The sequence below is a fragment of the Cladophialophora psammophila genome, assembly GCF_000585535.1.
Source record: "Cladophialophora psammophila CBS 110553 chromosome Unknown aczJe-supercont1.13, whole genome shotgun sequence".
Taxonomy (NCBI): domain Eukaryota; kingdom Fungi; phylum Ascomycota; class Eurotiomycetes; order Chaetothyriales; family Herpotrichiellaceae; genus Cladophialophora; species Cladophialophora psammophila.
Window position 1 is genome coordinate 745,384 of NW_006912934.1, and position 23,807 is coordinate 769,190.

The window sequence follows — 23,807 nt, forward strand, 5'->3', positions numbered from 1 at the left end:
TACAGGTGCCACTACTCCCTACTTGTTAGGTGACCCAGGCCCCTGAGCGGCTTTGGGGCCGTACTGACCATTAACCAGCTTCCAGCCTCTCCGAATCCAGTCCTCACTTCCTGCGCATCACTTGGTCGTCATGGGTCTCCCTGCGCTTCGCTAGACTACCAAGTCTTTGCTGAACAATCCACTCGGCATCTCTATCAATTTCAAACGTCCAACAATCCCTTACTGTTAAGTTCTCCTGTCTTGCTCTTCCCAAGCCCTCCGACCGTCGTTTCCGTCGCCGTAGGACTGCGCATCGCCTTCATCGACACTCCACCATGTCTGTAGACCTCCAGCCAGCCGAACTGGGCTTCCGACGTCAGTGCCCTCACTCTTCGAACACGGCATACACTCACACTTGAGCAGGCCCTTTCAATCGCGAAGTCACCGAGATCCTCAAGCTCACAAATGGCAACACCCAACCTGTCGCTTTCAAAGTATGTCAAACCCTCTGCCAATTGATGCTGCGCATGCTAACAGATGGCAAACAGGTTAAGACCACAGCCCCCAAACAGTGAGTTTTGTGGCAGAGAAATAAGGGGATAAATCACGATTCTCTAATACTGAACCAGATACTGTGTGCGACCGAATTCTGGCATCATCGCGCCCAATGAATCCGTCGATGTTCAAGGTGCGATTTAGGACGCTGTTTCACAATCCCTGCGGCTAACCTCTACAGTTCTCTTACAAGCAATGAAAGAAGAACCTCCACTTGACGCCAAATGCCGGGATAAGTTCCTCGTTCAATCCGTCCTCACTTCGGCCGATCAAGATCCCAATGTCACAACCCTTTGGCAAACCGTGGAGAAGACGGCCAAAAACACCATTCAAGAACGAAAGATCCGCGTCAACTTCCTCCCTGCCGCCGCAGCTACACCCAACGGCGTCTCTTCCCATGAAGAGCAACCTCCCGCCTACTCTTCCCCAACTCCGCAGTTCGGTTCTCCTGCTCAGCAATCCTCAACCAATGCATCAGCCGCAGAATCCGTAAAGACGTCAATGGCAAAGGCTGCGGAAGCGACTGGCCTCACCACCGCCGCTTCCACTGTTGCCAGCGCCGTCCCGACATCAAACGAGGACTTGAAGGAACAATTAGCAGCTGCAAAGACACAGATTCAAAAATTGACAAGCCAACTGCAAGATCCACAATTCCGGCAGAGAAAGGCACAGGAGACGAACGAGAAAGTCCAGGCGGTCGTACAACAGAGACACGAATCAGGGGTTCCGCTGCAGATCGTGGCTGCACTTTGTCTAATCAGCTTCCTGATTGCTTACCTCTTTTTCTAGAGGGAATCAATCTATCTTGGATATTGAGATTGTTTTGAAACAGTCAAGGAACACCTTTTGTGGTAGTAAGCCGCGCCACCCCGAGACGAAATGAGACGAGCAGCAGGTATCAGTGGAGTGTGGGAGTTGCGCGCAATGTGGGGGATTGTGCTGGGCGGTGGAAGTTCTCAATGTTTGCTCCCCGCAGTTTTTAAGACGGTCGGCAAGAGAAATCGAGTGTCGACATCTGGAGGAAAGTGTGTCTCACAGAGACAGGTAATGGAGCAAGGAGCATTCCGTACTGAGGTGTGTCTGGATTTTCGATGTAAGCCTAGAACAAGCAAGAGCAAGTCAACATTCAGGTTCCAGAAGAGCAAAAAAAAACGAGGACAGTACTGCAAATGTTATATCTGCTTTCTCTACCGCTGAACGATCAATTCAGGTATTTATATCGCCCCAGCAATTGCATCCTTCTTCGGGAGTGAAGCCAACAGTTTCTTCCGGTCTCGATGGTCTGCTTCGAAATTTGACAATTTCCCATGTGGCGAACGGGGGGATTCTAGAATTCCTCTATCTAACCACTGGAGAGATGCACTTTCAACTTTTGGTAGTTTGCTAGTTGCTGAGATGGGAGGTGCTTGCATCTCTGAATCACCGAGGTCAGATCATCTGTTCGGCTGTTCAAAAAAAAATAGGAAACCAATGTCAGATGCCCATCAATATCGAAATCCACCGACATACCGCATAACTTTTGATCACCCAGGATGGCTCCTCGACGGGTCCAGAAGACTGCGGAACGGTCAGCTCTCACCATATCCATATCCAAATTCTTGAGGAAATACCTTGAAATTGCATGCGCGCGGGCTTTTTCAACCTCCCCCATGAACGGAGGCATCATCTCGAAGTCATTGGTCTATATGTACCGCGGTGGATAAACCATTGGATCAGGATGAATTTGAGAACAGTCTGAGACTGATAGCTGAAGTACCCGGCTGCATCATACGTTGCGCAAAACACCACCCCTAGAATGGCACTTACTGCAAGAGACGATCGGAGTTAATACCACCCAGCGCCAGAACATCACTTGCCAGTAAGTTGACGAGAACTCCATCGTCATCGACTAAGCACAATGACCTTAAAGAGCAAAGCGAGGAATCGCTTCCAACCTTGTGTTTTGGGGTGGAGGAGATTCTGCAGGCAGTAACATGACGTACACATTGGTGCTGCGTCGGGGTGACGAAGACGAGAAGAACATGGCTAAGGGCTCCTTTTGTATCGAAATCCAGGGTGCCGTTCGACTTGCCAGCTGCTGAAGAGAACATGGGCCTCTACCTAGAGTGTCACGGTATCTTCAGCCTTGCCGACAATTACTCAAGAAGGGCAACGGGGAAAGGCGTATCCGCTGAGCCGCAAATACGTTAGTCAGGCATGCAAGAGCCTCGTCCACCTCAGGAAATAAGCCCTAGGTCGCGTTCACTCGAGGACTTGATCCCCTGAAGGATGTTGGTGTGGAAATTTGTAGCAAAAGCCGCGGGACGCTGGGGGTACGATGGTCATTGGCATCATTGCCCTGACTTGACCCATGGATTCTCGCAGATGGCATCTTAGGCGGGGGAAGCAATGAAGGCAACCAAATATGCCGCTGTCAAACTCAAGCGGATGACATACATTTAGGTTGACTGTTGCAATGTACGTAGTGATATGCATTCTTGTAGATAGAACAAGGATGATGCTATAGGCCAAGTCCTCGAGTCTTGATGGCTAAACTTCGGCTGCGGCGACCATGCCACAGAACGGACGGAGATCAACAGCTTTGACTTTACTTGACTTCAACCGGCCTTAGGATCCCTTTTATTTTCTTTCTTGCACCTCTCGCAATTCCCTTGCCCTCTCTCGCGACGATCGCCACCGTCTTCTACATCACCGCAACCATGTCGACCGAGATGGACGTAGACACGGCTCCTGCAGCCGAGTTCAAGAACGGCACCCCCTCCCCAACCGGCACCAAAAAGTCCTCCTCTGCCAACGCAGGCACCGAGGCGCGCACGGCTCAGAACGCCGTCGCGGTCCGCAGTATCGAAGGCTGGATCGTGATCGCCACGAACATCCATGAGGAAGCCACTGAGGAGGACATCCACGATCTCTTCGCCGAGTATGGAGACATTAAGAACTTGCATTTGAATCTGGACCGGAGGACTGGGTATGTCAAGGTATGAATTTGGTTTGCACCTGGACTAAAACGGGCGCATCTGGACCAGGAAGAGAGAGTGTGTGTGCGGGCGAGGGTGCAATAGGATGGCATGGCAATGGAACGACCAAAGGCGTGCAAGAGGCAGAAGACAAATGCAGCTAAACTAACTAACTGGGTGCCTTTGCCAGGGCTACGTTCTAATCGAATACCCTACCCAAGTCGAGGCGCAGGCCGCCATCAAGGCCCTGGACGGCGCAAAACTGCTCGACCAGACTATCTCAGTCGACTACGCCTTCGTCCGTCCGCCACCCAAGGATAAAGGCAGCCGTGCCAGTGGCGTCGCAACAAAGGGCCGTGGTGCCGGCGGCGGCAGAGGTGGAAGGAGTCGAAGCCGAAGCAAGTCCAGGAGCAAGAGCAGGAGCCGGAGTCGCGACAGGGACAGGCGGAGGGATCGCGATGAGGACAAGATGGACAGGGACTGAACACTGAAAGAAGGATATGAGAAAAAGACTACCGGTTATCTTCTTCTGTGGCCCAGAGAGCTCCTGCGACCATCCTCATCCTCATTCTCATAAAACTCGACAATTTTGATGAGAGGGCATTTCTCCGGGGCGCAGCCTTCAGTCGCTAGCTACCTCGTAGAGCGCTGAAAACTCCTGGCTCGGCTACGATTTCCAACCGGGTACCGCACATGAATCTGTGGTTTGGGCATATTGTGAATCAAGCAGCCCTGCAGCTTTGCCTACGTAAGAAGAGTTGGACACTGCCGATACTATATGATCGGCACCGTAGCATGACTTTCTTCAGGTTAGTGTTCCCTCTCTGTACCATTTCCTCGGTCGGCCGCTGACGATTTCGCTCAGTTTGCCAGTTCATCACAAATCATTAGTTCTTCCACACAGGCCTCGAGTTGCGACGTTCGCGTTGGACAGACAGCTCGCACGGAAAGGTCCGTCCAGAAAACAGGGTGTAAACAATCAAAACAAGTTCCATACTGAAACCAGGGACAGTTTCGCTACCCAGTAGCTCGCTGTCGCCAATCAGCCACAATTCACTATGATTACCAATGCAAACGGAATCCTCCCGAAAGCCATTAGGAGTGTTCCTATCCCAAGAGGCTTTTCCGCATCCTCGATAACTCATCCGATTCCACCAGTGTGCTCTGAATGCAAAAAGTACGTCGATGCTCATTTCAAAACGATCGCCTTCCCAACCGCAACCTTACCTCTGGAGGCCTTGAAATTACGGCTCTCGCAGACCTTGCTCTGCGCATCCTTTCTTCCCCAGGCAACCTCAAGTCCTCTCACAGAAGCTCTTCCTTCTCCTCCTCCTCTCCCTTCACTTCCTGCTCCGCCTTCTCTTCCTTCTCTTGCTGCGTCTTCTTCTCCGTTGGTTGAATCATCTCAACAATTTCCAAATCCACAATCGAATGCAAGCCCTTCTTGGCAAATGGACAGTTCGGTCTGCCGCAAGTGGAATACTTGGAAATGTTTGGACAGTGGTGAGCCAAGTAACAGTCGTGGCGTCGGCATTCTGCGCCTTGATTGCAGGGCATCGTCCGAGCTATGTTCCGCAATGCAAGATAAATGCCGTCCGAGATTTCCTCGTGATCAAATGTACATTGTGGATCGCTACAATTGTTTCGCATGTGGTGCTCATTGCACAACTGTCGATTGCCTACACGCAACCTGAAGGCGTCATGCTCAGAGGGTGTGTCACGCGGGAGCTTTAGATCAATGCGTTGCCCTGACTGGTTCAAAGCAATGGGAGAGCAGATAGGGCGTGCCAGAGGGCTTGGTTCGGGTTTCGTCAAAGCCTGACGTGTTAAAGCTGATGAAAAGTCGTTCGATTTGGTTGCAGCCGACAAAGCAGACGCGCTTGCTGGACGTGGCGATGGAGACGATGCTTGGGTTGGCGCTTTGGACAGCTCATTTTGAACCATATCATCCCATGACCCTTCAAACTGCCGAGGACTCTGTCTCGGTGGCGGGGCATGGATAGGACGATCTTGTCTCCGCCCTCCTTGCTTCTGTCTCCGATTGTAATTGTTGTTTGCTCTCCTCATCAATGCAGGCTCGTCATCCGCACCATGTCCAGGTAATATCTTCTCTTCACCCCATGGAACCGCGATGGCGGGTGGTGCGTAACTGTTAGTTGGCGCATTCTCCCACTGCTGTTCAGCGGCTTTTGACTGATGAGAAGAGTGTGAAGACGTGTCGAGCTTGACGACGCCCACGGAACTCGAGCCTTCAAATTTGTCCATATCGCCGTTCCGCTCAAGGTGTGTTTTTGCAGGCATTTTCGAGACTTGGGTAGAGGGCTTCTGCATATTCTCAATGGTCTGATTGGTAGGCTTTGGAGGGCTGGAGTGAAGGCCGACAGGAAGCGAGGGGGGGACGGGTTGTTCCAGGGGGTTTGGATTGCTAGGGTGATTTGACAGGGTCTGCACACTGGTGTTTTCATAATGCAGAGCCGGTAACGGTGGACCGGCTGTGCCGTTGATCTGCGGACTGATGGCGGCGAAAGAAGTGGCCTGCTGAGGCACGCTTTCAACAACAGAGAAGTCAATTGTATGGAATGGGAGATTGTAACCATTGTGAAGCCCTCCGCTCGGGCGAACGAGAGAGGTCTTTGATTTCGTATAGCCATCGTCGGCGTAAGTCTCAAGGATCTCATAGTATTCTGACTGGCCTTGCAGAGCTAGGAAAAGATGTCTACAATGGCAATTTTCGAGATACAATTCGTAGAAGTCTAGATGTTGTTCAGCAGCGGCCATCAAACAAAAAGGGCAGTCGACTTGGACTCACGCCTTATTTTCGCTTCGACGGCATAGTGACCGGAACCACAGTCGGAGATGGTGATGCCCGGCCCCAGTTTACCTGCCTCTTGGATGAAAGCCCACAGTTGATCAGGCTCGGGAAGCAAACCCGTGGTTGAGAGGTCGTCGGCCAGCTTTCCAACATCGATGAAAATGTGCACTATTACCGAAAGGTGGTCAGGCAGATCATTCTTGTGCTGTTCGCGGGCGAGAGCTTTGGCTTCAGTCACGAGAGTGTCTATGGCTAGTTTCGCCCCTTGTATTCCTGCTCTTACAAGGTTGGGTTTGAAAAAGTGGTGATTCCCGTCGACGAGGACCATGACATGTTGAACACTTGACTGTCATGATGGATCAGTAAACGACGCACCCGAAGTCAAGAAGAGAAGAGGACAAACCAATCGAGACTCGGCTTCAGTCGCTCGCTTGTGCCAGTGTCTTCGGGATTCAGTCTGATCTAGGAGATCATACTTGAGGTTTTCACACTCGGCTTCTTTTGCGCTAAGCAGCTGGAGTAGTTTCTGTGAAAGTCAGCCACCACAACGGTTGAAGAGGGAAAAAGCAACAGCACATGGAAGATAGCTTCGGTTTCGGTGACCTTAGCCTTGTATTCCCTCTCTAATGACTTCAGCGCAGCCGAGGGTTGGGCGGTGCCGTCTGCCATTGCGGCGGATCGGCTAGGTGCACGGAGAAGGAGTAAGGTTTGGGTTGGTTTGGTTGGGCAGCAGAGGAAACGCCCGAGAAGGGGGACGTTTCTCTTGCCCAAGTAATATCACGGATTAATACAGACGACAGGGATGCCAGAGATAGTGGGACAAGTTGAGAGATTTAAAATTGAATCGTGTGACCGGCGATCGCAAGAGCGCCAGCACCTCATCAACCAGGCATTGTTGCTCTTTCTTCTGCCTTCCCCCTCAAAGCCAGGGTGTAGACAAAGGAAGGGCACGAATGCACAAAGGACCAGACAAGGAGAGTTGAAAGTTTGCGGCATCAGAGGTAGAACGCGTCCAATTGAGTTGGACTCTAACAAACAGCAAGCTTAGATCAGGTACGCGCCCTTGTCCGGGGGCCTCGGAGGGCTCGCTTAGGCGCAGATCTGGCGGGGTTAGGGGCTAGCGGGTGGAAAGGGCGCTTCTCTTCCCACTAACTGCCTAACAAGTCTAGGTAGGCAAGCGAATTTGGGCCGCTCATCCAGGAAACAAAGTTGACCTGCTGATTGCGTGTGTCTTTACCAGGAGGCAATGTGGTAGCACAACTTTTAGGGAGACCGAAGACTAGGGGAACGGCCCGCAGAGTTGGGTAGCCAAAGGCACTGGGCTCCTTGCCAAAGAGAAGCCCAAGGTAACGAAAAGACAGCAGGGCGTAGGGAGGCACGCCCATTCAGACTGTAGCACGTATTATCGGTAGTGACAGCCGAAGAATTAGGGGCCTTAGAAGCCCTAAGTAAGGCGGGCTCTGGGCAGGAGGGTTTAGAGCACAGAGGGGAAACGGACAGCAGTCAGGACCGAGCCAATCAATTAACCATCTGCCAAGACACCTTAGCCCGCTTTGGGCAAGACTCCATGGTACACAAACTTACCTATTACGGGATCCACCTTCCGCATGACTGCCGCCAGACTCCACACCCGAACTTTGACCCTCACCCTCACCCTCGCCCTCACTTTTACTTTCACCTCCACTTCAGCCTGCCCAAGAAAGACGTGCAACTGCTCAGTCCCAAATAAACCATGTCTCTCCCACTCACACTCCCACTTTGATCTCTGCCACTTCCGCAACATGCAATTCCCACAAAATACAGCCCTCATAGTGGTGTGTTAGGCTCATATCAACGCACTCTGATCCTCTCTTGCTCCCGATGGAACCATTGTCATTGAAGCCTTTGGCGCGGCGCCTACTCAGGGCTGTCAAGATTTGTCAATTGAAGGACCGGAGAGAGGACCTCTGTGAGAGTCTTGTCCATGTTTCGGATCTCTATCATTGCCAGCCCCTGCGTAAGACTCGAAACTTTCACCGACAGTCTCTTTCTAGGTCTTGGACGGACGCGCTGAACCTGGCTCTGAGAGTCTCGCTGGAGCAGAGCACACCTCGGATGCAGCATCCGTGCCTCGTTGGGAGTGCTCTTTTGTCAGTCTACTTTGCGTCGTCTTTGGCTGTCATCTAAAGAGGGCCCAGTAGCAGCGAACTGTACTCGGCCAACATCTCGTTACTCTATCAGCCGATTGCCCTGTGGCCGGTAAGCATCTGTTGGCACGTCAATCCCTTTTTGGTCCTTATTATACTCGCTCTACAGACAAACTCGTTGACAGACTCGCACACCTATGGGAAATTGGGCGGCTCTGTCAAAACTATCAGCCTGGTCAGGGCTTCCTCTGACTCGTCTACATGCCGCTTTGAGCCTCCTTGGACGACTTCGTGGCCTCTCCCCCGAGCTGCCTGGGTTGAGTGCCATCAAACCGAGTCTCGCCCCTGGCGCTGTTCGTCCAGCCCCGGATTCTGTGTGGAATCAGATCCAGGCCATTGCGCAAGCTCCTGACCAAGCCATCATTCACATGGCAGTTTCCCATCACCACACCTTATGTGGTCACCTCCTGTTGATGGACCTCCACTTTGCATTGTTATATATCCGATTCAATCACGCGCGCGTTCTTCTAACCCTTCCAGCCCCCTTTGCCAGCGTCAGCTCATTCGTTTCGCTCACTGTTTTGGAAGGATTTTCCCTTCAGCCATTCCCTTCCATAGAGTCATTCATTTCGTTCTTGCACAATGCGTTTCGTGATTGCGGTGGCCGCTTTGGTGCCTGGAGTTGCTATTGCTGGACCTTTGACCACAATCAATCCTTGTCCGAATGCAACAAGCATATCCGCAACCCCAATCACCGTTACAATGCAGCATCAAACCGTGTCAACCTGTTCCACAACATCGACATGCTTCCGGGGATCTTGCATCGCCCGCTATTCCATGGAGACATTTGCCTACGTTAACACCATTATCCCAGCCGCATGGGACGGCACCTCGGCCATTACGACCACAGTTACTTCTACTGGTCAAACCGTTACAGTTTCTCGATTCCATTCGACAATCACTAAATTTGCGACTCCCACCTCAGCCGTCGTCAAGAATGGGACTACTTCTCGCGCTGCTCCCCAACCAGTGTATCTCACTATTGCAAAAGACTTTATGGTTCCATACAACAAGATCGGCCCATTGGCGATTCCAGGCTACGGCGGAAGTGGCCTCTGCCAGGGATGTAATGTGCAACAGGATGGAAGCCGTTCTCAAGTCGTCAACGTTATTGAGTGCAGGTCAGGTCTTGACAGAGCCAAGTGCATGGCATACGCGGAGACATGGATTTCCAAGCTGGCTCTTGCCGCTTCCTCTACAACATTGGTACCTCTTGCAACCAGATTCGTGGCTCCTTCAGCTGACACCTATACCTTTACATTCACTTTGACCTCTCCTAGCCACATAATCACTGCCGGAGTCGAGACCATCACTGTCGCTCCGAGTCCGTTCTTTCATCATGTCATCCGTCAATGCCACAGGCCTCGAGAAGTTGTCGATTTCACCATTGTCGTCACCAAAACAATCTCCTGGACGGTGCCCTGTAGCAGACAGCCGCCGCGGACCTCAAGTGTTGTTCCAATTCCCACTGGTCCTCATGCAATTCCAGGGGTCCGTCAACCGGGAAAAGGACCGGATCCTTCTCTCATCAATTTGGGAGGCGATGCGTACGACTGGGCTGACTGGGGAAGCGATGAAGTGAGCAACCCTAACCTTCCCCTTCCTCCGGACTGGGCTTACTGGACTGCAACTCACTCCGCTATTGGGTCCGAAACTTCGAGAGTGTTTCCGAGTTCGAGCTTCGGCTCGACCAGCGGCCCTACGAGCAACTCGTACATGACGAGCTCCAGTACATACAGCTCCTCTGGAACGAGTGGGACGAGCAGTTCTTTTGGCTCCTCTAGCTCAAGCCTTCCACAGTCGTCATCGACCAGCAATTCTCCCGGCAACTCTTCCTCCGCTTCTACCGCCAGCTGGGTTACTAGCAGCTTATCTAGCGGCAGCTCGGGGTCATCGATTGCCAGCGGCGTGTCCGTCACTATGGTCAGGACATCAAGTCTCTTGGGTGGACCTCTTCCTAGATCGACTTCAACTTCAATCTTTAGCTCTAGCTCTTCCACTGGTCTTAACCCAATGTCAACATCGAGTCCCTCAAGCTCAAGTTTTACAAGCGCACTGACTTCTGGCTCAACGTCAACCTCTACTATTGTTCCTAGTGGCCCGGCCACAAGCTCGTCCAGCAGCTCAAGCTTTTCCAGCGGCCCCATTTTTGGGTCCACTTCCAGTACTGGCTCGGAAACAATCAGTGCTTTGACAACCTCATCTACTACCACCAGTACTGGCTCAGGAACAACCAGCATTTTGATAACCTCATCTGCTACTTCCAGCTTCGGTGCCGGACCTGTATCTAGGTCGACCACAGACTCATCCAAAAATCTATCCTCAAGGCCCATCAGCTCTTCCAGTAGCTCCAGAGCCAATGTTTCCCCAATCAATTCATCTACGACTCGTCTATTAAGCACAGTCTCTGGGACTTCGTCAAGCTCATCTAACAGCATCTCTGGAATTACAACCTCAACAAGTGGCTCCTACAGTTTCAGTACTGGTGTTGTCTCTGCATCTACCACCACTTCGAGCATAAGTTCAATTGCCGGTCCAAACTCCTCTGGCAATAATTCCGGTCCATCAACTCCGATAAGCAGCTCATCTAGCACCAGCTCCATGACAGGTTCGAGTTCATCAGACACTGTGTTCTCGATATCAAGTTCATCGACCACGGCATCCTTGGGCTCTACCTCAACTAGCCGCTCTTCTGCCTTTAGCGTCGGCCCGATCAGAGGATCGACTTCCACTTCTGCCAGCACCACATCCAGCCTCGTTAACAGCATATCGACTTCCATGACTTCAATTTCAACCCCAACTGTTGTTGTGTCGATCGGAACAACGACTGGCTCCTGGGTTTCCTCTTTGTCAGCTATCACCATTTCTACCGGTTCCGCTCTCACATCTACCAGCACCTTCTTCACAACCTCTGCTCCTTCCTCTGCCACAATTGATAGCAGCAAGTCGTCGGCATCCATCACAACTTCAAGCGCAGCACTTGTCCCTGCCCCTCCCGCTACGAATCTCTTCCTTATCAGCACAAACTCGCCTCTGAAAACTCGCAAGCGATCTCTTCAGTATATAGGTTTCTCCAATGGTATCGGTACGCTACTCAACGATCCCGCACCAGCAGCCCAGTTCTTTTTGGATACTGCCGGCTACTTGCGAATTGGCTCATTCTACGTTGATGCAGACTTCAGTCAGCCATACCTTACCTTCTCATTGATTGCGACTATCAGTGGCAGCCTCTCCAAGTGGGCTATTGATCTCAATGGCATTCTGTTACTCCAAGTGCAGAATACAAATTTCTGTACTAATGAACAAGGCATTGTCTTCATTCTTTTCGGAGGCTCAACGCCATTCATTTGCTTTACGATTATTCTGGAAGCCACCCCTCTAACCTCCGGTAAGTAATCATGGATTGACCCGGGTCTTGAGGTCCTAACATATCTTCAGGTTCCACAAGCAGCAGCGCAACCTTGCTACCTTCCACGATCTCGCGAGTCGGGTCATCATCTACCGCTGCTAGTACCCAAGCAACAGGTAGCAGCATCAGCATCTCGACATTCTTCACCTTTAAAACATGGCCATTGTCGACCAGTTCTAGACAGGTTGGATCTTCGTCAACTATCAGTAGTGCCGCTAGTGTACCAGTTACCTCAAGCTCTGAGTCATTGTTTTCCACATTATCAACATACACATTCTCAAGGATATCAGTAAGTACTAATAATCTATCCACTACTTCTGAGGCTACCACATCGTCTGCAACCTCATCAAATACCAAACCTCAACATACAACGAGCTCGACGTCTTCAACAGCTTTCTCCGTTTCTCAATTTCCAACCTCAGGAAGCATGAGCACCCCATTATTCACCACGTCGGTATCAATGTCGCCTACTAGTTTTACAAATAAGACTTCATCCACAACAACACCGAGTACGGGGTTATCTACAACCTCCAACATTTCTCCTCAGTCAAGTTCGAACTCCTCAGGTGAGCCTGCGTCACCAACTTCATCTACAGAAGGGCAAACCTTAGCAGGTAGCGGGACAACAACTTCCGGCATCGTGGACGCAGTGGCAACCAGCACTAGTGCAATATCTGCTAGTACCACTGGAAACGTCACTACAACCAGTATTACTTTAGAGCCAACTACTACCACCTCATCTCAAGGCCCCTCTACTATCACAAGCTCTTCTAGAACGACAACTACTTATAAGATTCCCGCATCTTCTGCCTCTAGCACGACGTTTGGAGTGGAGACATCTTCGAGCACTTCGGGCCCTGACATCACATCAACTGCCGTATCTACGGCCTGGGCAACAACGGCTGCTGTAGACACCTCCTCGCCAGCCGCGGAACCTACGACATCAAGCTCGACCTCGTGTTCAGAAGTGGAACCGTCCTCTACAAGCCTCACGAGAACAACGACTTTTTCCCCTGAGTCCTCGTCGATGATCCGCACTAAGGACCCTGAGTCAACGACCACATCCTCACCCGAGACCACGAGCACTACTAGTATGGGGACAAGTAGCATATCCTCTCAGACAGCATCTTCCACGACTACAAGCGAACTAAAGACCACTCCTCTGGCGCCTCCCCTGACCAGCGGCAGCGCTATCTCTGAGATGGTGGACATGAGTGGTATCAACGCAGCTTCCACCAGCACAATCACGGCCGAAGCAGACTCTACAACTTCAGGCGCCAGTATCCGCGGGCCAGAGACTTCGGAGACCACTATCAAGACGAGTAGCCTTTATACGACTTCGGAGGGACAGCTCTTTATAAGCAGCCCCTTAACGACAAGTCCTGAGTCAATGCCTAGCAGCACCTCAACCGGCGAGACCAGTATGACGTCCGAAGCTATGACCAGCATGAGCAGCGCAACGAGCGCGCCGGTCACAACGCCCGTGGCAGTATCTACGAGTAGCTCGGGTCCTTCTGGAACTACCCCTACTCCCTCCAGCACAGTTAGCCCCTCGGCCGCGACAACTGAGCTGCCGTCAACAAGCTCTGAAGCCACAGGTGCAAGTCCAGAGGAAACGACTACCCCTTCAGAGGTAATGTCCACTGCTATTCCCACAACACTCTTGACGGCAACGTCTCCGCCACAACCAATGATGACCACCACCGAGGCTCCGGTTGTATTTGACCCGACGTCGCTGGCGGGTCCATCGCCAATAGACACGACTACAGGGCTAGCAACCTGGGAAAAGGTGCGACGAGGCATTCAGTATAACGGTCTTCATTTTCAGAATGGTCGGCCTCAGTAATCTCTTGTGTGATCTTTTGGTATCATGAATGTAGAGGACGACGGAATTCGATTACAGGCTGCGAGAGGTGTGGTGGACTCACGCAAGCCTTTTCCACGTTGCAGGGGAGTCTGTTGAGCCCCGTTGATTCTCTAATACACGGATTTTGCAGGATGACTATACATTCCGATGATAGGGAGGCTGGGGATGGATAAAAGGTGTCAAACATGTACGACTAGTGTTGCGGTTTCTGGGACAATATGTCAGCAATTCTCGTGATTCATATACTTGTAAGCATATCCTTTTCCGGCCCCTGGAATTTCCAAACGGGGTTTTTGGGAGGAGGGAGGGGGCGGGTCAGAATTCAAACCAGTGGGTTACAGCCAATCGCAAAGTCATGTGCGAAATACAGATTTATGTTGTATATTTGCCATCTCAGCCTCTCACCTCCCACTGCCTACCTCATGAACAGGTTAGCGCCTTGGATATCTAGAGATCGGGGGTCACGACTCCTCTCGCTCTTGCAAGGAAGAACGAGTAAGCATTCCACGCATTGTCTCGCAGCCGGCTATGTTCTCCAGCGGCTGTGAGAAGAGGGGCCAGGACTGTTGGACAAATATTATGTAGTGCATGTGCTCGGACGTGGATTTGCAGCTGAGTCTATGAATCTGCTTTTTCGTGCCCTTTACGGATCTAGGTGGCTGCAGCGGGGTAAATATGGTCGTTGCACTACCAGCGCCGTCGACGTGCAGCTGGCCGTACTGCTTGCAGTGGCATCGTACAGTTCTGCGCGCCCGCAGGAGGTTTAATCTGTCTCCAGAAAGTCTTGGTCTCTGAAGATACCTTAGAGATATCTTCGTGACATCTCTAGACCGCAAGGTTGTTATCGATTTACCATAATGAGAATCCTTGGAGGACGTATCAGAGACATTGTCGATCTATTCTCACACGACTCGAGAACGTCTTTGAAGAGGATATCGACCTTCTCTGATACCCTGTAAATACGTGATATTCTCGGGGATATTCTTGATATATACAATTTTCTCACAGCCCTTGGAGCCTTGCCTTACTTAGAGCAACTTCAGCTTCGTGCCCTTAGCACACCATCGACAGCCCACCTCACTTCAGCAGGTCGATCCAGGATACTATATCAACCACAGATACTAGCTTCCAAATACGCATCAAACACCTAACCTGCTTCACTGCACCGAGCGCCAGGAGCTCCACTTGTAGAGCAATAAAAAAAGACAAGACTTACACTTGTGCGCCCCGTACATCCTACGGGTCCGCAGGCCGTATTACAAAAGTAGGTCGGTGCGCCGTAGTGGAAGCAGGCTTGCCGGATGCCATTTAGGCAACGCATCTATTTTGGATAAGTACCCATGTGTCAGCAGTCTCTCGTCGATGGTACTATGTGCAGGGGGGGTACAATGGAGGAATGGCTGAGGGGCCAAGGCCTTATGGAATAAGGGACTGATATGGGTAAAGGATGCATGGAGGATAAAAGAGATTGGGATTACAATATCGTAGTTGTTGAGGGAACAGCCGTAAGCAAGGTTATCTGAACAACCCGAGCCTTCTTTTGCAACGTAGCAGTTGCATTGGTTGCGACGGAGGAGGTTTCGAGCGGGATTGACGCTGGTGGGTGGCAATGCGAAGGAAGACGGGATGAGGAGGAGGGAGAGAAGGGGAAGGAAGTGCATGTTGGCAATAGGACTGGAGAGAGCGTCGATGGGCAAAATCAATGAGAGAAGAAAGACGGTTGAATAGCCAAGGGAAGGGAAGGTGGTGCTACGGGGAGCGTGTGTTAAATACCTTGTACTTTGTACCAAGGTATTCCTTGTAGCGTGATTCGGTCGAGAGCCTGGAAGTATACGAGGGAAGTCGTCTAATAAGGTTTGGAAAGAGACGGCGATTCGTGCCCGCACAGGAGCTATAGTCCCAAGCCCAGCGAGCAGTTTGCAGTCACCAATAGGGGAAGCACACTACCGCCCCGAGGCCATCGGGTGTGCGGCCCATTCCTGCGCGGCACGGGACGGGAGAAGCTTGTAATGTAACCTTGCAAATGTCGCGACGTGCCCAGACCCAGATTTTTCGTTCGCGAGGTACATACTAGCTTGTGAACAAAAAAAAAAAAAAAAAAAAAAAAAAAAAAAATTCTAAGGCTGATAGTCTCTAGATCGTAGCTTAGTGATTGAGAAAGAGCAAGTCAGTTCTGTTAAGAACGGCTTCCCCCGAGAGAGCTCTTATAGAAAAAGTCGATCGGAAGTAAAAGGGATCCTGCGTCCGTTGGATGAGAGGAGATGGTCCAGAACCTGTGATGGATGACGATTGTGCGTGGATCTCAGTAGACACTATACAGTATGTTCCCTAGTTTGAAAGGTGCGGCATCAACCTAGACACAAATGTGATCCTTGCCAAAGAATGGCCGAGTCCTGAAGTGGCAGGGGATCATTGACGATGCCATTCTAGTAGACCTCGAGAACTATGTATTGTTGCAGAATTCTTCGTTGTCCCTTGACCAGGATCATCGATCTTATATAGGACCATGTGCCCACTTCCAAGACTTTATCAACCGACTCGACTGCGGGCCGTGGCGGTTCTTCTTACGCTCGCAGTGCTGAAATATAATTGATAGATGTCAGAGAGCAACACAAGCAACAAGAGAGGTCAATAAAGGTCTTTCTGTGCCAAGAGTAGAGAAAGCGGTTTCCCTCAATATCCCGACCTGTTTAGTAGGGGAGAGAGCAAAACATATTGGGTAAGATCTGGTCTTTACACAATTCGGATTCGCTCTCCATTGCCAGATAGATCGTAGCGACCATCCACGATCTCGCCGTGCATATGACCAAAGACGAAACAACCCCCCACTTTCGATACTCGTTGACTAACTCCGTGGAACAGAGAATGTAGGGTGTATTCGCCCAGCAAGGACAAAGATGAGGTTCCGTTCTGCATCCCCACCGATTCTCTGGACTGTCCGAAAGAGCATAATGCGCCTTTGTTCCAGTTGCGCGAGCGAAATGGCTTTCGCACTCTTCATCAGACGGTCCCGACAGACAAGCCTGGATTTCGCAAAAGCATGTGAAAAGGTTAAGAAAGCCTCTTTCCAGTAAGGATGTCCAAGACGCGCCCGTTAAGCGCAAAATTGCGCGGCCGCCTTGAACCGAATCTTCTCCACATTTAGAATAACGCAGAGTGGAAAATGTGCCTTAAAATGACGGTAGTCAATGACTCAAGAAGGAAAGACTGAGCGTTCTAAGCCCTACGGTTTATGTGGCCCGGCCAGCAGGTTGAAGCACTGGGACTTTCGTGGAATGAGACCGGTGAGGTTGATATAGAGGCTTTCCAAGTCAATAGTGCAGTCTGTCTCAACACAAGAGGGCAGATTTGTGGCCGTGATTAACTTCGAAATGCCAAAAACTGCATCTACTCTGTCCTGTGGATCTGCAGACTCACATTCTCCAAAGGTTATAGGATAAGTGAATAAAATTCCGACGCGTTTAGGATACGTTTGGGCCAGAGAGAGGGGTCAGACCACTAGAGTAGGACTCGCACGTCATGGGTTTCCGTAGTGCGCCGAGGCGTAAGATCTGGCTGTTGTCACTGATATCAACATCCCATTCCCTTTGCCTTGCGGCAAAAAAGTGTTCCAATCAAGGACGTCATATAAATACCTCAAAGTTCATTGGCTTCCTATTCGAGCTCTTGAAGGATCCAGAACGCTCGTTACCTTCTCGAAAGCGAAAGCTCCTGGGTAGTCCGTATTTGCTGGAACCATCTGCATCAAATCGTGGAGAGAAGGAAGTCTGGGAATTTGTCTGTACTTGTAAATCGCTCACCCTCAACGCCTCTCTGCGCTTGTCCAAGGGATCTTGATTAAGACGAAAAAGATCATTTTGACCTTGGCTGACGGGTCTCGTAGTAGATTGACAACGGTTGAAGTGGACTCGATCTCATGTCCTAGCCATATCAAACCTCTTGAGCACAAGTACACATCTCCCCCATCAACTTTGTCAGAGAGGCTCGTTCGTCCAAGTCGTCCTGGTGAATGGAAATTGCCTCGAACCAGACCCATCTGGATACTCCTAGCCTTGCCAGATGCGTCAAGGCGGCACATAAGTTCAACATGATCTTGATGAGAGAGTGTCTACACATCAGAGTAATGCTGGGCCTCTTGGTGACTTGCTTCATCCGGTAGCATGGTAAGGACGCCATTTTGCCTCTCGAGATGACGATAAGGATATCCATAGACGTATGGCATGGCTTGAACTTGGGGGTTTTCTCGAGATCAAGCCCTTTAATCGTCCCTTGAGTCCCGGGAAAAAAGACTTTTCCAAGTAGAACCAGCGAATCTGACCATCACGTAACGAGCTAGGTAGACTGCTGGTGCTCGAAGTCACCCCACTTGATCTTCCGAGATGTGCACTGATCGGTTCGTATTGTAATGTCAGGAAGACGTCCACGGTCTCTTGAGGATCGTCCAAAAAGACTAAGGGTCCTGTCATTCCATGGCAGAATCGTGAACCTGTGGCCTATATACTTGCTATGAACCCCGTCAGAACATTTTAGGGGGCTGCGTTCGAAGATGGATGCAATTCAGGGAGAATTATTGACAGTTACGTTCCATATTGAGAAGAGCATCACCATGTCGCCCAAAGGATCTATGGGACCGTATCTATGGCGTGAAGGAGAGGTTACTAACTTATCAATCACCAACGTCAGTCAATGCTCCCTTGTACATTGAAGCTAGTTAGTGCTGCCGTACTTCCGCACACGTCATGTGACAAAGGACTACCCCCGGCCGCTCGCAATTGTTCGATGAGCCTCAACAGCAGACGCCTTGTCCATCAAAAGGACATTTCCATATCCCTTGGCAATCAATATCATCAAGACTCTCCCTATGTTCTGGCACCTCGTGATCTTCCAAGCGCACACGCGTCTCGATGCCTAAGACATGCAATATCTCTGAACGTGGGCCTATCTCATTCGTGGACGCACCTGTGAAGGACCATGCAAGCAACCAGGACAGTATCCTGCATCAGCCCACCGGCTCGTATGGCCCCTCATTGTCAGAGAACAACGACCAACATGAAATTGCTCGATTCCTACCCTCCATTACAAGAGTACACCACTCACGAGCCAGACAATTCCGCCGATGCTGCTCTATGCATGCAGCCGCTGAACTGGCACTGATAGCAATGATACTGGTCGCCTCATCTCCCACAACCCCGGCGTCTGCGTCATCCTTGCACGGGCCATGCGTTCGTCAACATTCCTGGCAGAGTGAGTTGGTCTTCCAATCAATAACACCTCCGTGACTTCACAGCTATTTGCGTGCGTTCTTGGCTACTAAAGCCCGTGATGCTCATTGATTCTTCCTCCATTCAGCCCTTCACACGTTGCAGCTGTACATGCAGAGCACGTGCATTATGGTGATATTATGCCTGCCAAAATTCTTCAAAGGAGTCGTGATGTGATCAGATTGGGCCGACCCAAAAATGGTCCTCGTCCCCTCCTACGCTACTTCTCCTCCCGACAGACCCCCTTTTTCATTCACCACCTAGCTACATGTCGTCCAAGGCCCCAAGTTCCATCTTCTACCTCCATAGGAACCGTGAGATTACCAGTACTGAGGCACGAATACTGGAATTATTGCATCCCGGATCCTCAAAGAAATCCACGAGAGGCACTCGTTCCGTACGTCCTGGCGCCCTTTGCCAACGTTCTCGGTATCACTAAATGCAATGTGGTCCTGATTAGGTCCGTTCGGCCACAATGGCGCAGGTAGCAGAAAGTGGCTCAGAACACCCGAATAGCCCAAGCGCGAACCAGGAGACTGTCCTTCAGGGGATCGAAGGCGGTGATGCTGAGATTTCCCAGGTCAAACCAGTGCATTTCGGTTGCTTCAACGACCGGATCCAGACAGAAGTGCAAAACCTCCAAACTGGGTTGTCTACCCTTGATGGCGCGATTAGTGAGTTGACCAGGCAATTCAGGAAGTATAGAAAGATAGTTAGTGCTGTTGGTGATCGCTACGGCGATGATGAGGCCTTGATGAAACAGATCCATGATCTCGAGATTGGGAATAAGGCAATATGGAAGCAAGCTCAGGGTGATCGGGACTCACACCGACAGGAGATAACTGAGTTGAAGGAGCAGCATGGAAGGGAAATTCTTGACCTTCAAGTGAAGGCGGAGGCCGGTGACCAGAAGAAAGTAAAATACGAGCAGAAAATTCAAGAGATATCCGAGAAGCATACCCACGCCCAAGAGAAACGAGACCAGGAGCTGAAGCAGAGAATACAGGATTTGGATCAAGAATATCTACTGAAGAAGAAGAAGCTGGAAAAGGACAACGCGCAAACGATTGCCAACCTAGCAAAAGGCCGGAAGGACTTGGAGGAGACGAATGTTCTCCTCTTAAAGGATCTGCAGGATCGGACATCCGAACTAGATCAGGAGAAGAGGCTACGGATCATGGTACAAGAGAAGATGGAAAATGACTTGACGGCGCGGCAGGGAGAGATTACTAGCATCAAGAAACAGTATCAACTGGAGCAGCGGCCTCTGAAATTCTAGTATTGCCCAACCCCCCAAAAAGACAGATGGTAAGAGATATGCTGACTTGTTGTGATAGCACGGAGGAGTACAAGAAGCTATTTGAACGGGTCCACGACGTTGTCTGTAAGCGCCTGACAGATCTTCCACCTAAAGCCTCGCAGGTACGTGAAGTAGCCATTGGGGTCTGGAGAGAGCCCTTGTATTGACGACCAATCTCCATTATGCAGAAACCCGCGGACATATCTGAGAAATTATCTCAACAAAACCGGATCTTTGAACAAATCCCTATCGCTGAGTCCGAGTGTTCGGTGATGCTACGAAGAGCCGCTGCCGAGCACCTCATCATTGAGTTCATATGTGATATATTATGGCGCCCGTTTTTCTCCGAGTATTTGTTGTCGAGCCACGTGAACGACTCGGTGCTTCCAGCAATGCATTCAGGAATGGCCGAAGCTGGAAAGGATTTTCAACATCGGTGGAAAGTGGCCACATTGAAGACGTTGGATAAGCTCGACGAGCCGAATAAGTCGGACGGACGGCACGAGATTGGGAAGCTTGTTGACAAACAAATCACGACGCCCTTGCGCTATCTTCTTAACGACTTGCAGGCATTCCTCTCCGACTTGAACCAAATCTTCTCCCAGGCCATTGAACTGGGCAAAGCGGCAGAGCGCGATCAGATGAACATCATCATTGAGAAGACCCCGTACGTGAGCGAACAACATTCGGGTGGGTGGAAAGATTGGCTGGACGAGAGCTATGAGCCTGACTACGGGTCGGATGAATCTCCGTCATCGCCGACTAGCACCCTCACCACCGCTAGTTTGGTCTTCCGCACAGAGCCGCTGTTGACAAGCCCCAAGATTTCGCGTCAGGCGGAGACAAACGGAGAGATCGAGTTGATTCTTCCGGGACGAGCGATATTCCCGGAACGGGGCATTTTCCAGGAGGGGGCCTTAGAATGGCAGAAGATCCACAATGCGTCGAGCGAGGCGGCTCGAGCGAAGAATCGGTTGAATCGACGACAAAGCATGGTAGGGTCGGGGTCGATTGTGCAATCGCCAATGCAGCCGTCCAGTCTGTGGGGTAGCTCGAGTTTGCTTGAGCAGCGAGAGTGATTCGACGAGTGGAAGATAGTGACTGACAACGATTTACTGAGTGTTGGGGTGGCCGAGGGAGCCAGGGACTCCAGGGCTCCCGAGTGGCGAAGACGAGAACTACACGACCTCCTCTGACCCTGACATAGTTGCAGGGCCTATCCAAGGCTGCCCCTGAATCTGCTGTGCCAGCGGGGCCCTCAAATTGCGGCTGTGTAAAACTTTTAATGTTTCGTACTGCATTTAATACTATATCCTGTGGAAGACGATCAAATCGGTCTCTGGTATCACTCCATTTCTCCCCCAATCACTTCCATATCGGGCGCTCGCCTCGGGACGTCCATTATCCCTTCTATGTAAGCACAAGACACGAAATAATCGTGACTCGGTGGCTGCTTCTCGAGCACGTAGGGCCGGTATGCGCCGCCCAGCATGTCAATTTGACCCCCAGTCTTTCCAACACCCTTTCTGACATCGACCCAAAATCCCAGATTTCGTCACAAAGATATCTTCCTGAGTCTCGATTTAGGGCGAGATGTTTTGGAGGGGAGCAGCTCTGTCCGTCCAAATCGTGAGGTTTGGCTTGTAGTCGTCGACTTGTCAATAGCGGGCTACCCTGGGTCCACGCTTAGAGAACTCCGATTTAGAGTGCGGCAATTGTATTCCCCGGCCGTTTGCGGATTTGCGAGGACGGACCGGATAAAGAGTCGTATTCGGCACGAGGCGGCAGCACAGAGGACAGACAGCTATAGTTACTGAAGTAATAATTAGTTCGATAAAGCTCCTTGTATACATTTATGCTTATCTCTCTTCTATATAAGGTTAGCACCTGCGAAGGCGTTAGTGTCCCTTAGTATATACTTTAGCGTGGGCCGACCTCAACTCACTCAACCCGACCCGATTTATGTAAAGGCTATTTTACCATCATCCTTCGACTCGTATCTATTGAGCCGAGCAAAGCAAGCTCAGATTAGATCAAGTCGAACAAATAAATAAATAAATATGGCCCCCCGTCTTATGGTCTAGAACGTCTGCCCGTTTGCGCTATTTACGCTGATGGATACGGAGACCGGAGGACAGAGTTCTGGTTCTGGTTCTGGTCCAAGTTCGATTCCATCTATTGTCGCTCCTACTTCTGCTTCTGCTTCTGCTTCTGCTTCTGCTTCTACTCGGAGGCAAGCCGACAAAGTAACAAAGTTTTCATCGCAGCGTTAGGAGCAGTGGAGTTCAGGCACACATTAGAGTATAATATACCTATCTACCTGTCTAGTAGGTATCGTGACAGGAATGTTGGCATGTTCGCTCAAGCGTAAAATGCGCATTTGAAAAAACTGGTTCATAATATACACATACATAAAAGGAGTAGTCATAAAAGTGTTCGTCATAAATAAAAAAACATCCGTGTCAATAGATAATTGTCGTCAAGCCTCCCTCCAAGTGAAGTACATGGTTCCGCCTCTTCTTGTATGGTGTTGGGCATCGCTATTCTGCCAAATCTAATCAGGCGCGGCAGGATCAACACCCCCGCGTGGGCGTAAGAGAAGGTCGGTGCTGCGAGGGCACTCAGAGCCGCTGTCGCCGTCTTGTTCAGCTTTGTTGTATGCCGGCCGACTTTCCGGGGTGCCTGGTATCGATGACGGGGTTGTACTGTTCACATCCTCCTCGTCACCAGGCACATTCCTGGCTCGTCGCGGAAGTCGTGACATGGTATCGACCAACTCTGAGTAGAATTTCTGGACCGGGTCAACGACTTTGGGCCACTTGCTCAAAACCGCCTGGATGGCAGTTCCTAGCCCCGCGAAGGCTACAACCAAGGCTGCAAAAGATCCAAAGTTCGGCTTCACGAACGGAATGACTTTGGAGTCCATGGAGAAGAAGTTCGCCGCCAGTGCTATAGGCGAGACGAAAACCTATGATGGGAAGGAAAGTAAGCCGGTTGGCGAGGCTATACACAATATGATATTTCTGGGCTTTATGACTTACTAGCATCATCCATGAGAATTGTTGATTGAGGCGCGCCACTCTTTCCGCCTGGGTGGCTGCGTCAAGATTAAGCTGATGCTGTTGCTTGCTGAGCTTGGCTGCATCCAAGTAGAATTGGATCTGTTGATTCCTCAGCCCAGCTGCATTGACATCGAGTTGAAGTTGGAGCTTGAAGAATCAAACTTCGGTCAGCACACCTGACAAATGAACCAGTCGTGAGTCCGCCACGACAGATAACCCGAACGTACCTCCTGGGGAATTTCGTCGCAGCGTTCCTTCAAGTTTCTCAAGGTGCTCTTCAAGGTTCGAAGGTCGGCGATGGTCGCGTTAATGCCAGAGAGGGACGGGTGCTTGTGTGCTGTCATGGAGAGACCATCGAAAATGTCTGTGTTGGATAGAAACTTTTCGAGAGTTTCGATTGTTGTTGACAAGCTCGAAAG

At 50.8% G+C, this 23,807-nt stretch overlaps 9 protein-coding genes across 9 annotated transcripts; 6 read left to right on the plus strand and 3 right to left on the minus strand.

Moving 5' to 3' along the window:
- Positions 1-314: 314 nt before the first annotated feature.
- A1O5_08391 (uncharacterized protein) lies at positions 315-1,323 on the plus strand (the record flags this gene model as incomplete). The annotated part of the gene is made up of 5 exons (XM_007748973.1): positions 315-354; positions 403-473; positions 528-550; positions 609-667; positions 716-1,323. The coding sequence occupies 5 exons, from the start codon at positions 315-317 to the stop codon at positions 1,321-1,323; spliced, it is 801 nt and encodes a 266-aa protein (XP_007747163.1).
- A 1,910-nt stretch (positions 1,324-3,233) lies between these two features.
- On the plus strand, positions 3,234-3,975 carry A1O5_08392 (uncharacterized protein; the record flags this gene model as incomplete). The annotated part of the gene is made up of 2 exons (XM_007748974.1): positions 3,234-3,512; positions 3,682-3,975. 2 exons carry the CDS (start codon positions 3,234-3,236, stop codon positions 3,973-3,975), a joined length of 573 nt encoding a protein of 190 aa, XP_007747164.1.
- An 821-nt stretch (positions 3,976-4,796) lies between these two features.
- A1O5_08393 (uncharacterized protein) lies at positions 4,797-6,972 on the minus strand (the record flags this gene model as incomplete). Its single annotated transcript, XM_007748975.1, has 4 exons — positions 4,797-6,244; positions 6,301-6,649; positions 6,707-6,829; positions 6,880-6,972. 4 exons carry the CDS (start codon positions 6,970-6,972, stop codon positions 4,797-4,799), a joined length of 2,013 nt encoding a protein of 670 aa, XP_007747165.1.
- Positions 6,973-9,071: 2,099 nt separating this feature from the next.
- On the plus strand, positions 9,072-10,081 carry A1O5_08394 (uncharacterized protein; the record flags this gene model as incomplete). The annotated part of the gene is made up of 2 exons (XM_007748976.1): positions 9,072-10,036; positions 10,069-10,081. 2 exons carry the CDS (start codon positions 9,072-9,074, stop codon positions 10,079-10,081), a joined length of 978 nt encoding a protein of 325 aa, XP_007747166.1.
- A 39-nt stretch (positions 10,082-10,120) lies between these two features.
- On the minus strand, positions 10,121-10,927 carry A1O5_08395 (uncharacterized protein; the record flags this gene model as incomplete). The annotated part of the gene is made up of 1 exon (XM_007748977.1): positions 10,121-10,927. One exon carries the CDS (start codon positions 10,925-10,927, stop codon positions 10,121-10,123), a length of 807 nt encoding a protein of 268 aa, XP_007747167.1.
- A 2,172-nt stretch (positions 10,928-13,099) lies between these two features.
- Positions 13,100-13,744, plus strand: A1O5_08396 (uncharacterized protein; the record flags this gene model as incomplete). The annotated part of the gene is made up of 1 exon (XM_007748978.1): positions 13,100-13,744. The coding sequence occupies one exon, from the start codon at positions 13,100-13,102 to the stop codon at positions 13,742-13,744; it is 645 nt and encodes a 214-aa protein (XP_007747168.1).
- Positions 13,745-19,501: 5,757 nt separating this feature from the next.
- A1O5_08397 (uncharacterized protein) lies at positions 19,502-20,305 on the plus strand (the record flags this gene model as incomplete). Its single annotated transcript, XM_007748979.1, has 1 exon — positions 19,502-20,305. One exon carries the CDS (start codon positions 19,502-19,504, stop codon positions 20,303-20,305), a length of 804 nt encoding a protein of 267 aa, XP_007747169.1.
- A 425-nt stretch (positions 20,306-20,730) lies between these two features.
- On the plus strand, positions 20,731-21,405 carry A1O5_08398 (uncharacterized protein; the record flags this gene model as incomplete). The annotated part of the gene is made up of 1 exon (XM_007748980.1): positions 20,731-21,405. One exon carries the CDS (start codon positions 20,731-20,733, stop codon positions 21,403-21,405), a length of 675 nt encoding a protein of 224 aa, XP_007747170.1.
- A 1,475-nt stretch (positions 21,406-22,880) lies between these two features.
- On the minus strand, positions 22,881-23,732 carry A1O5_08399 (uncharacterized protein; the record flags this gene model as incomplete). Its single annotated transcript, XM_007748981.1, has 3 exons — positions 22,881-23,294; positions 23,368-23,535; positions 23,616-23,732. 3 exons carry the CDS (start codon positions 23,730-23,732, stop codon positions 22,881-22,883), a joined length of 699 nt encoding a protein of 232 aa, XP_007747171.1.
- Between the last annotated feature and the right edge of the window lie 75 nt (positions 23,733-23,807).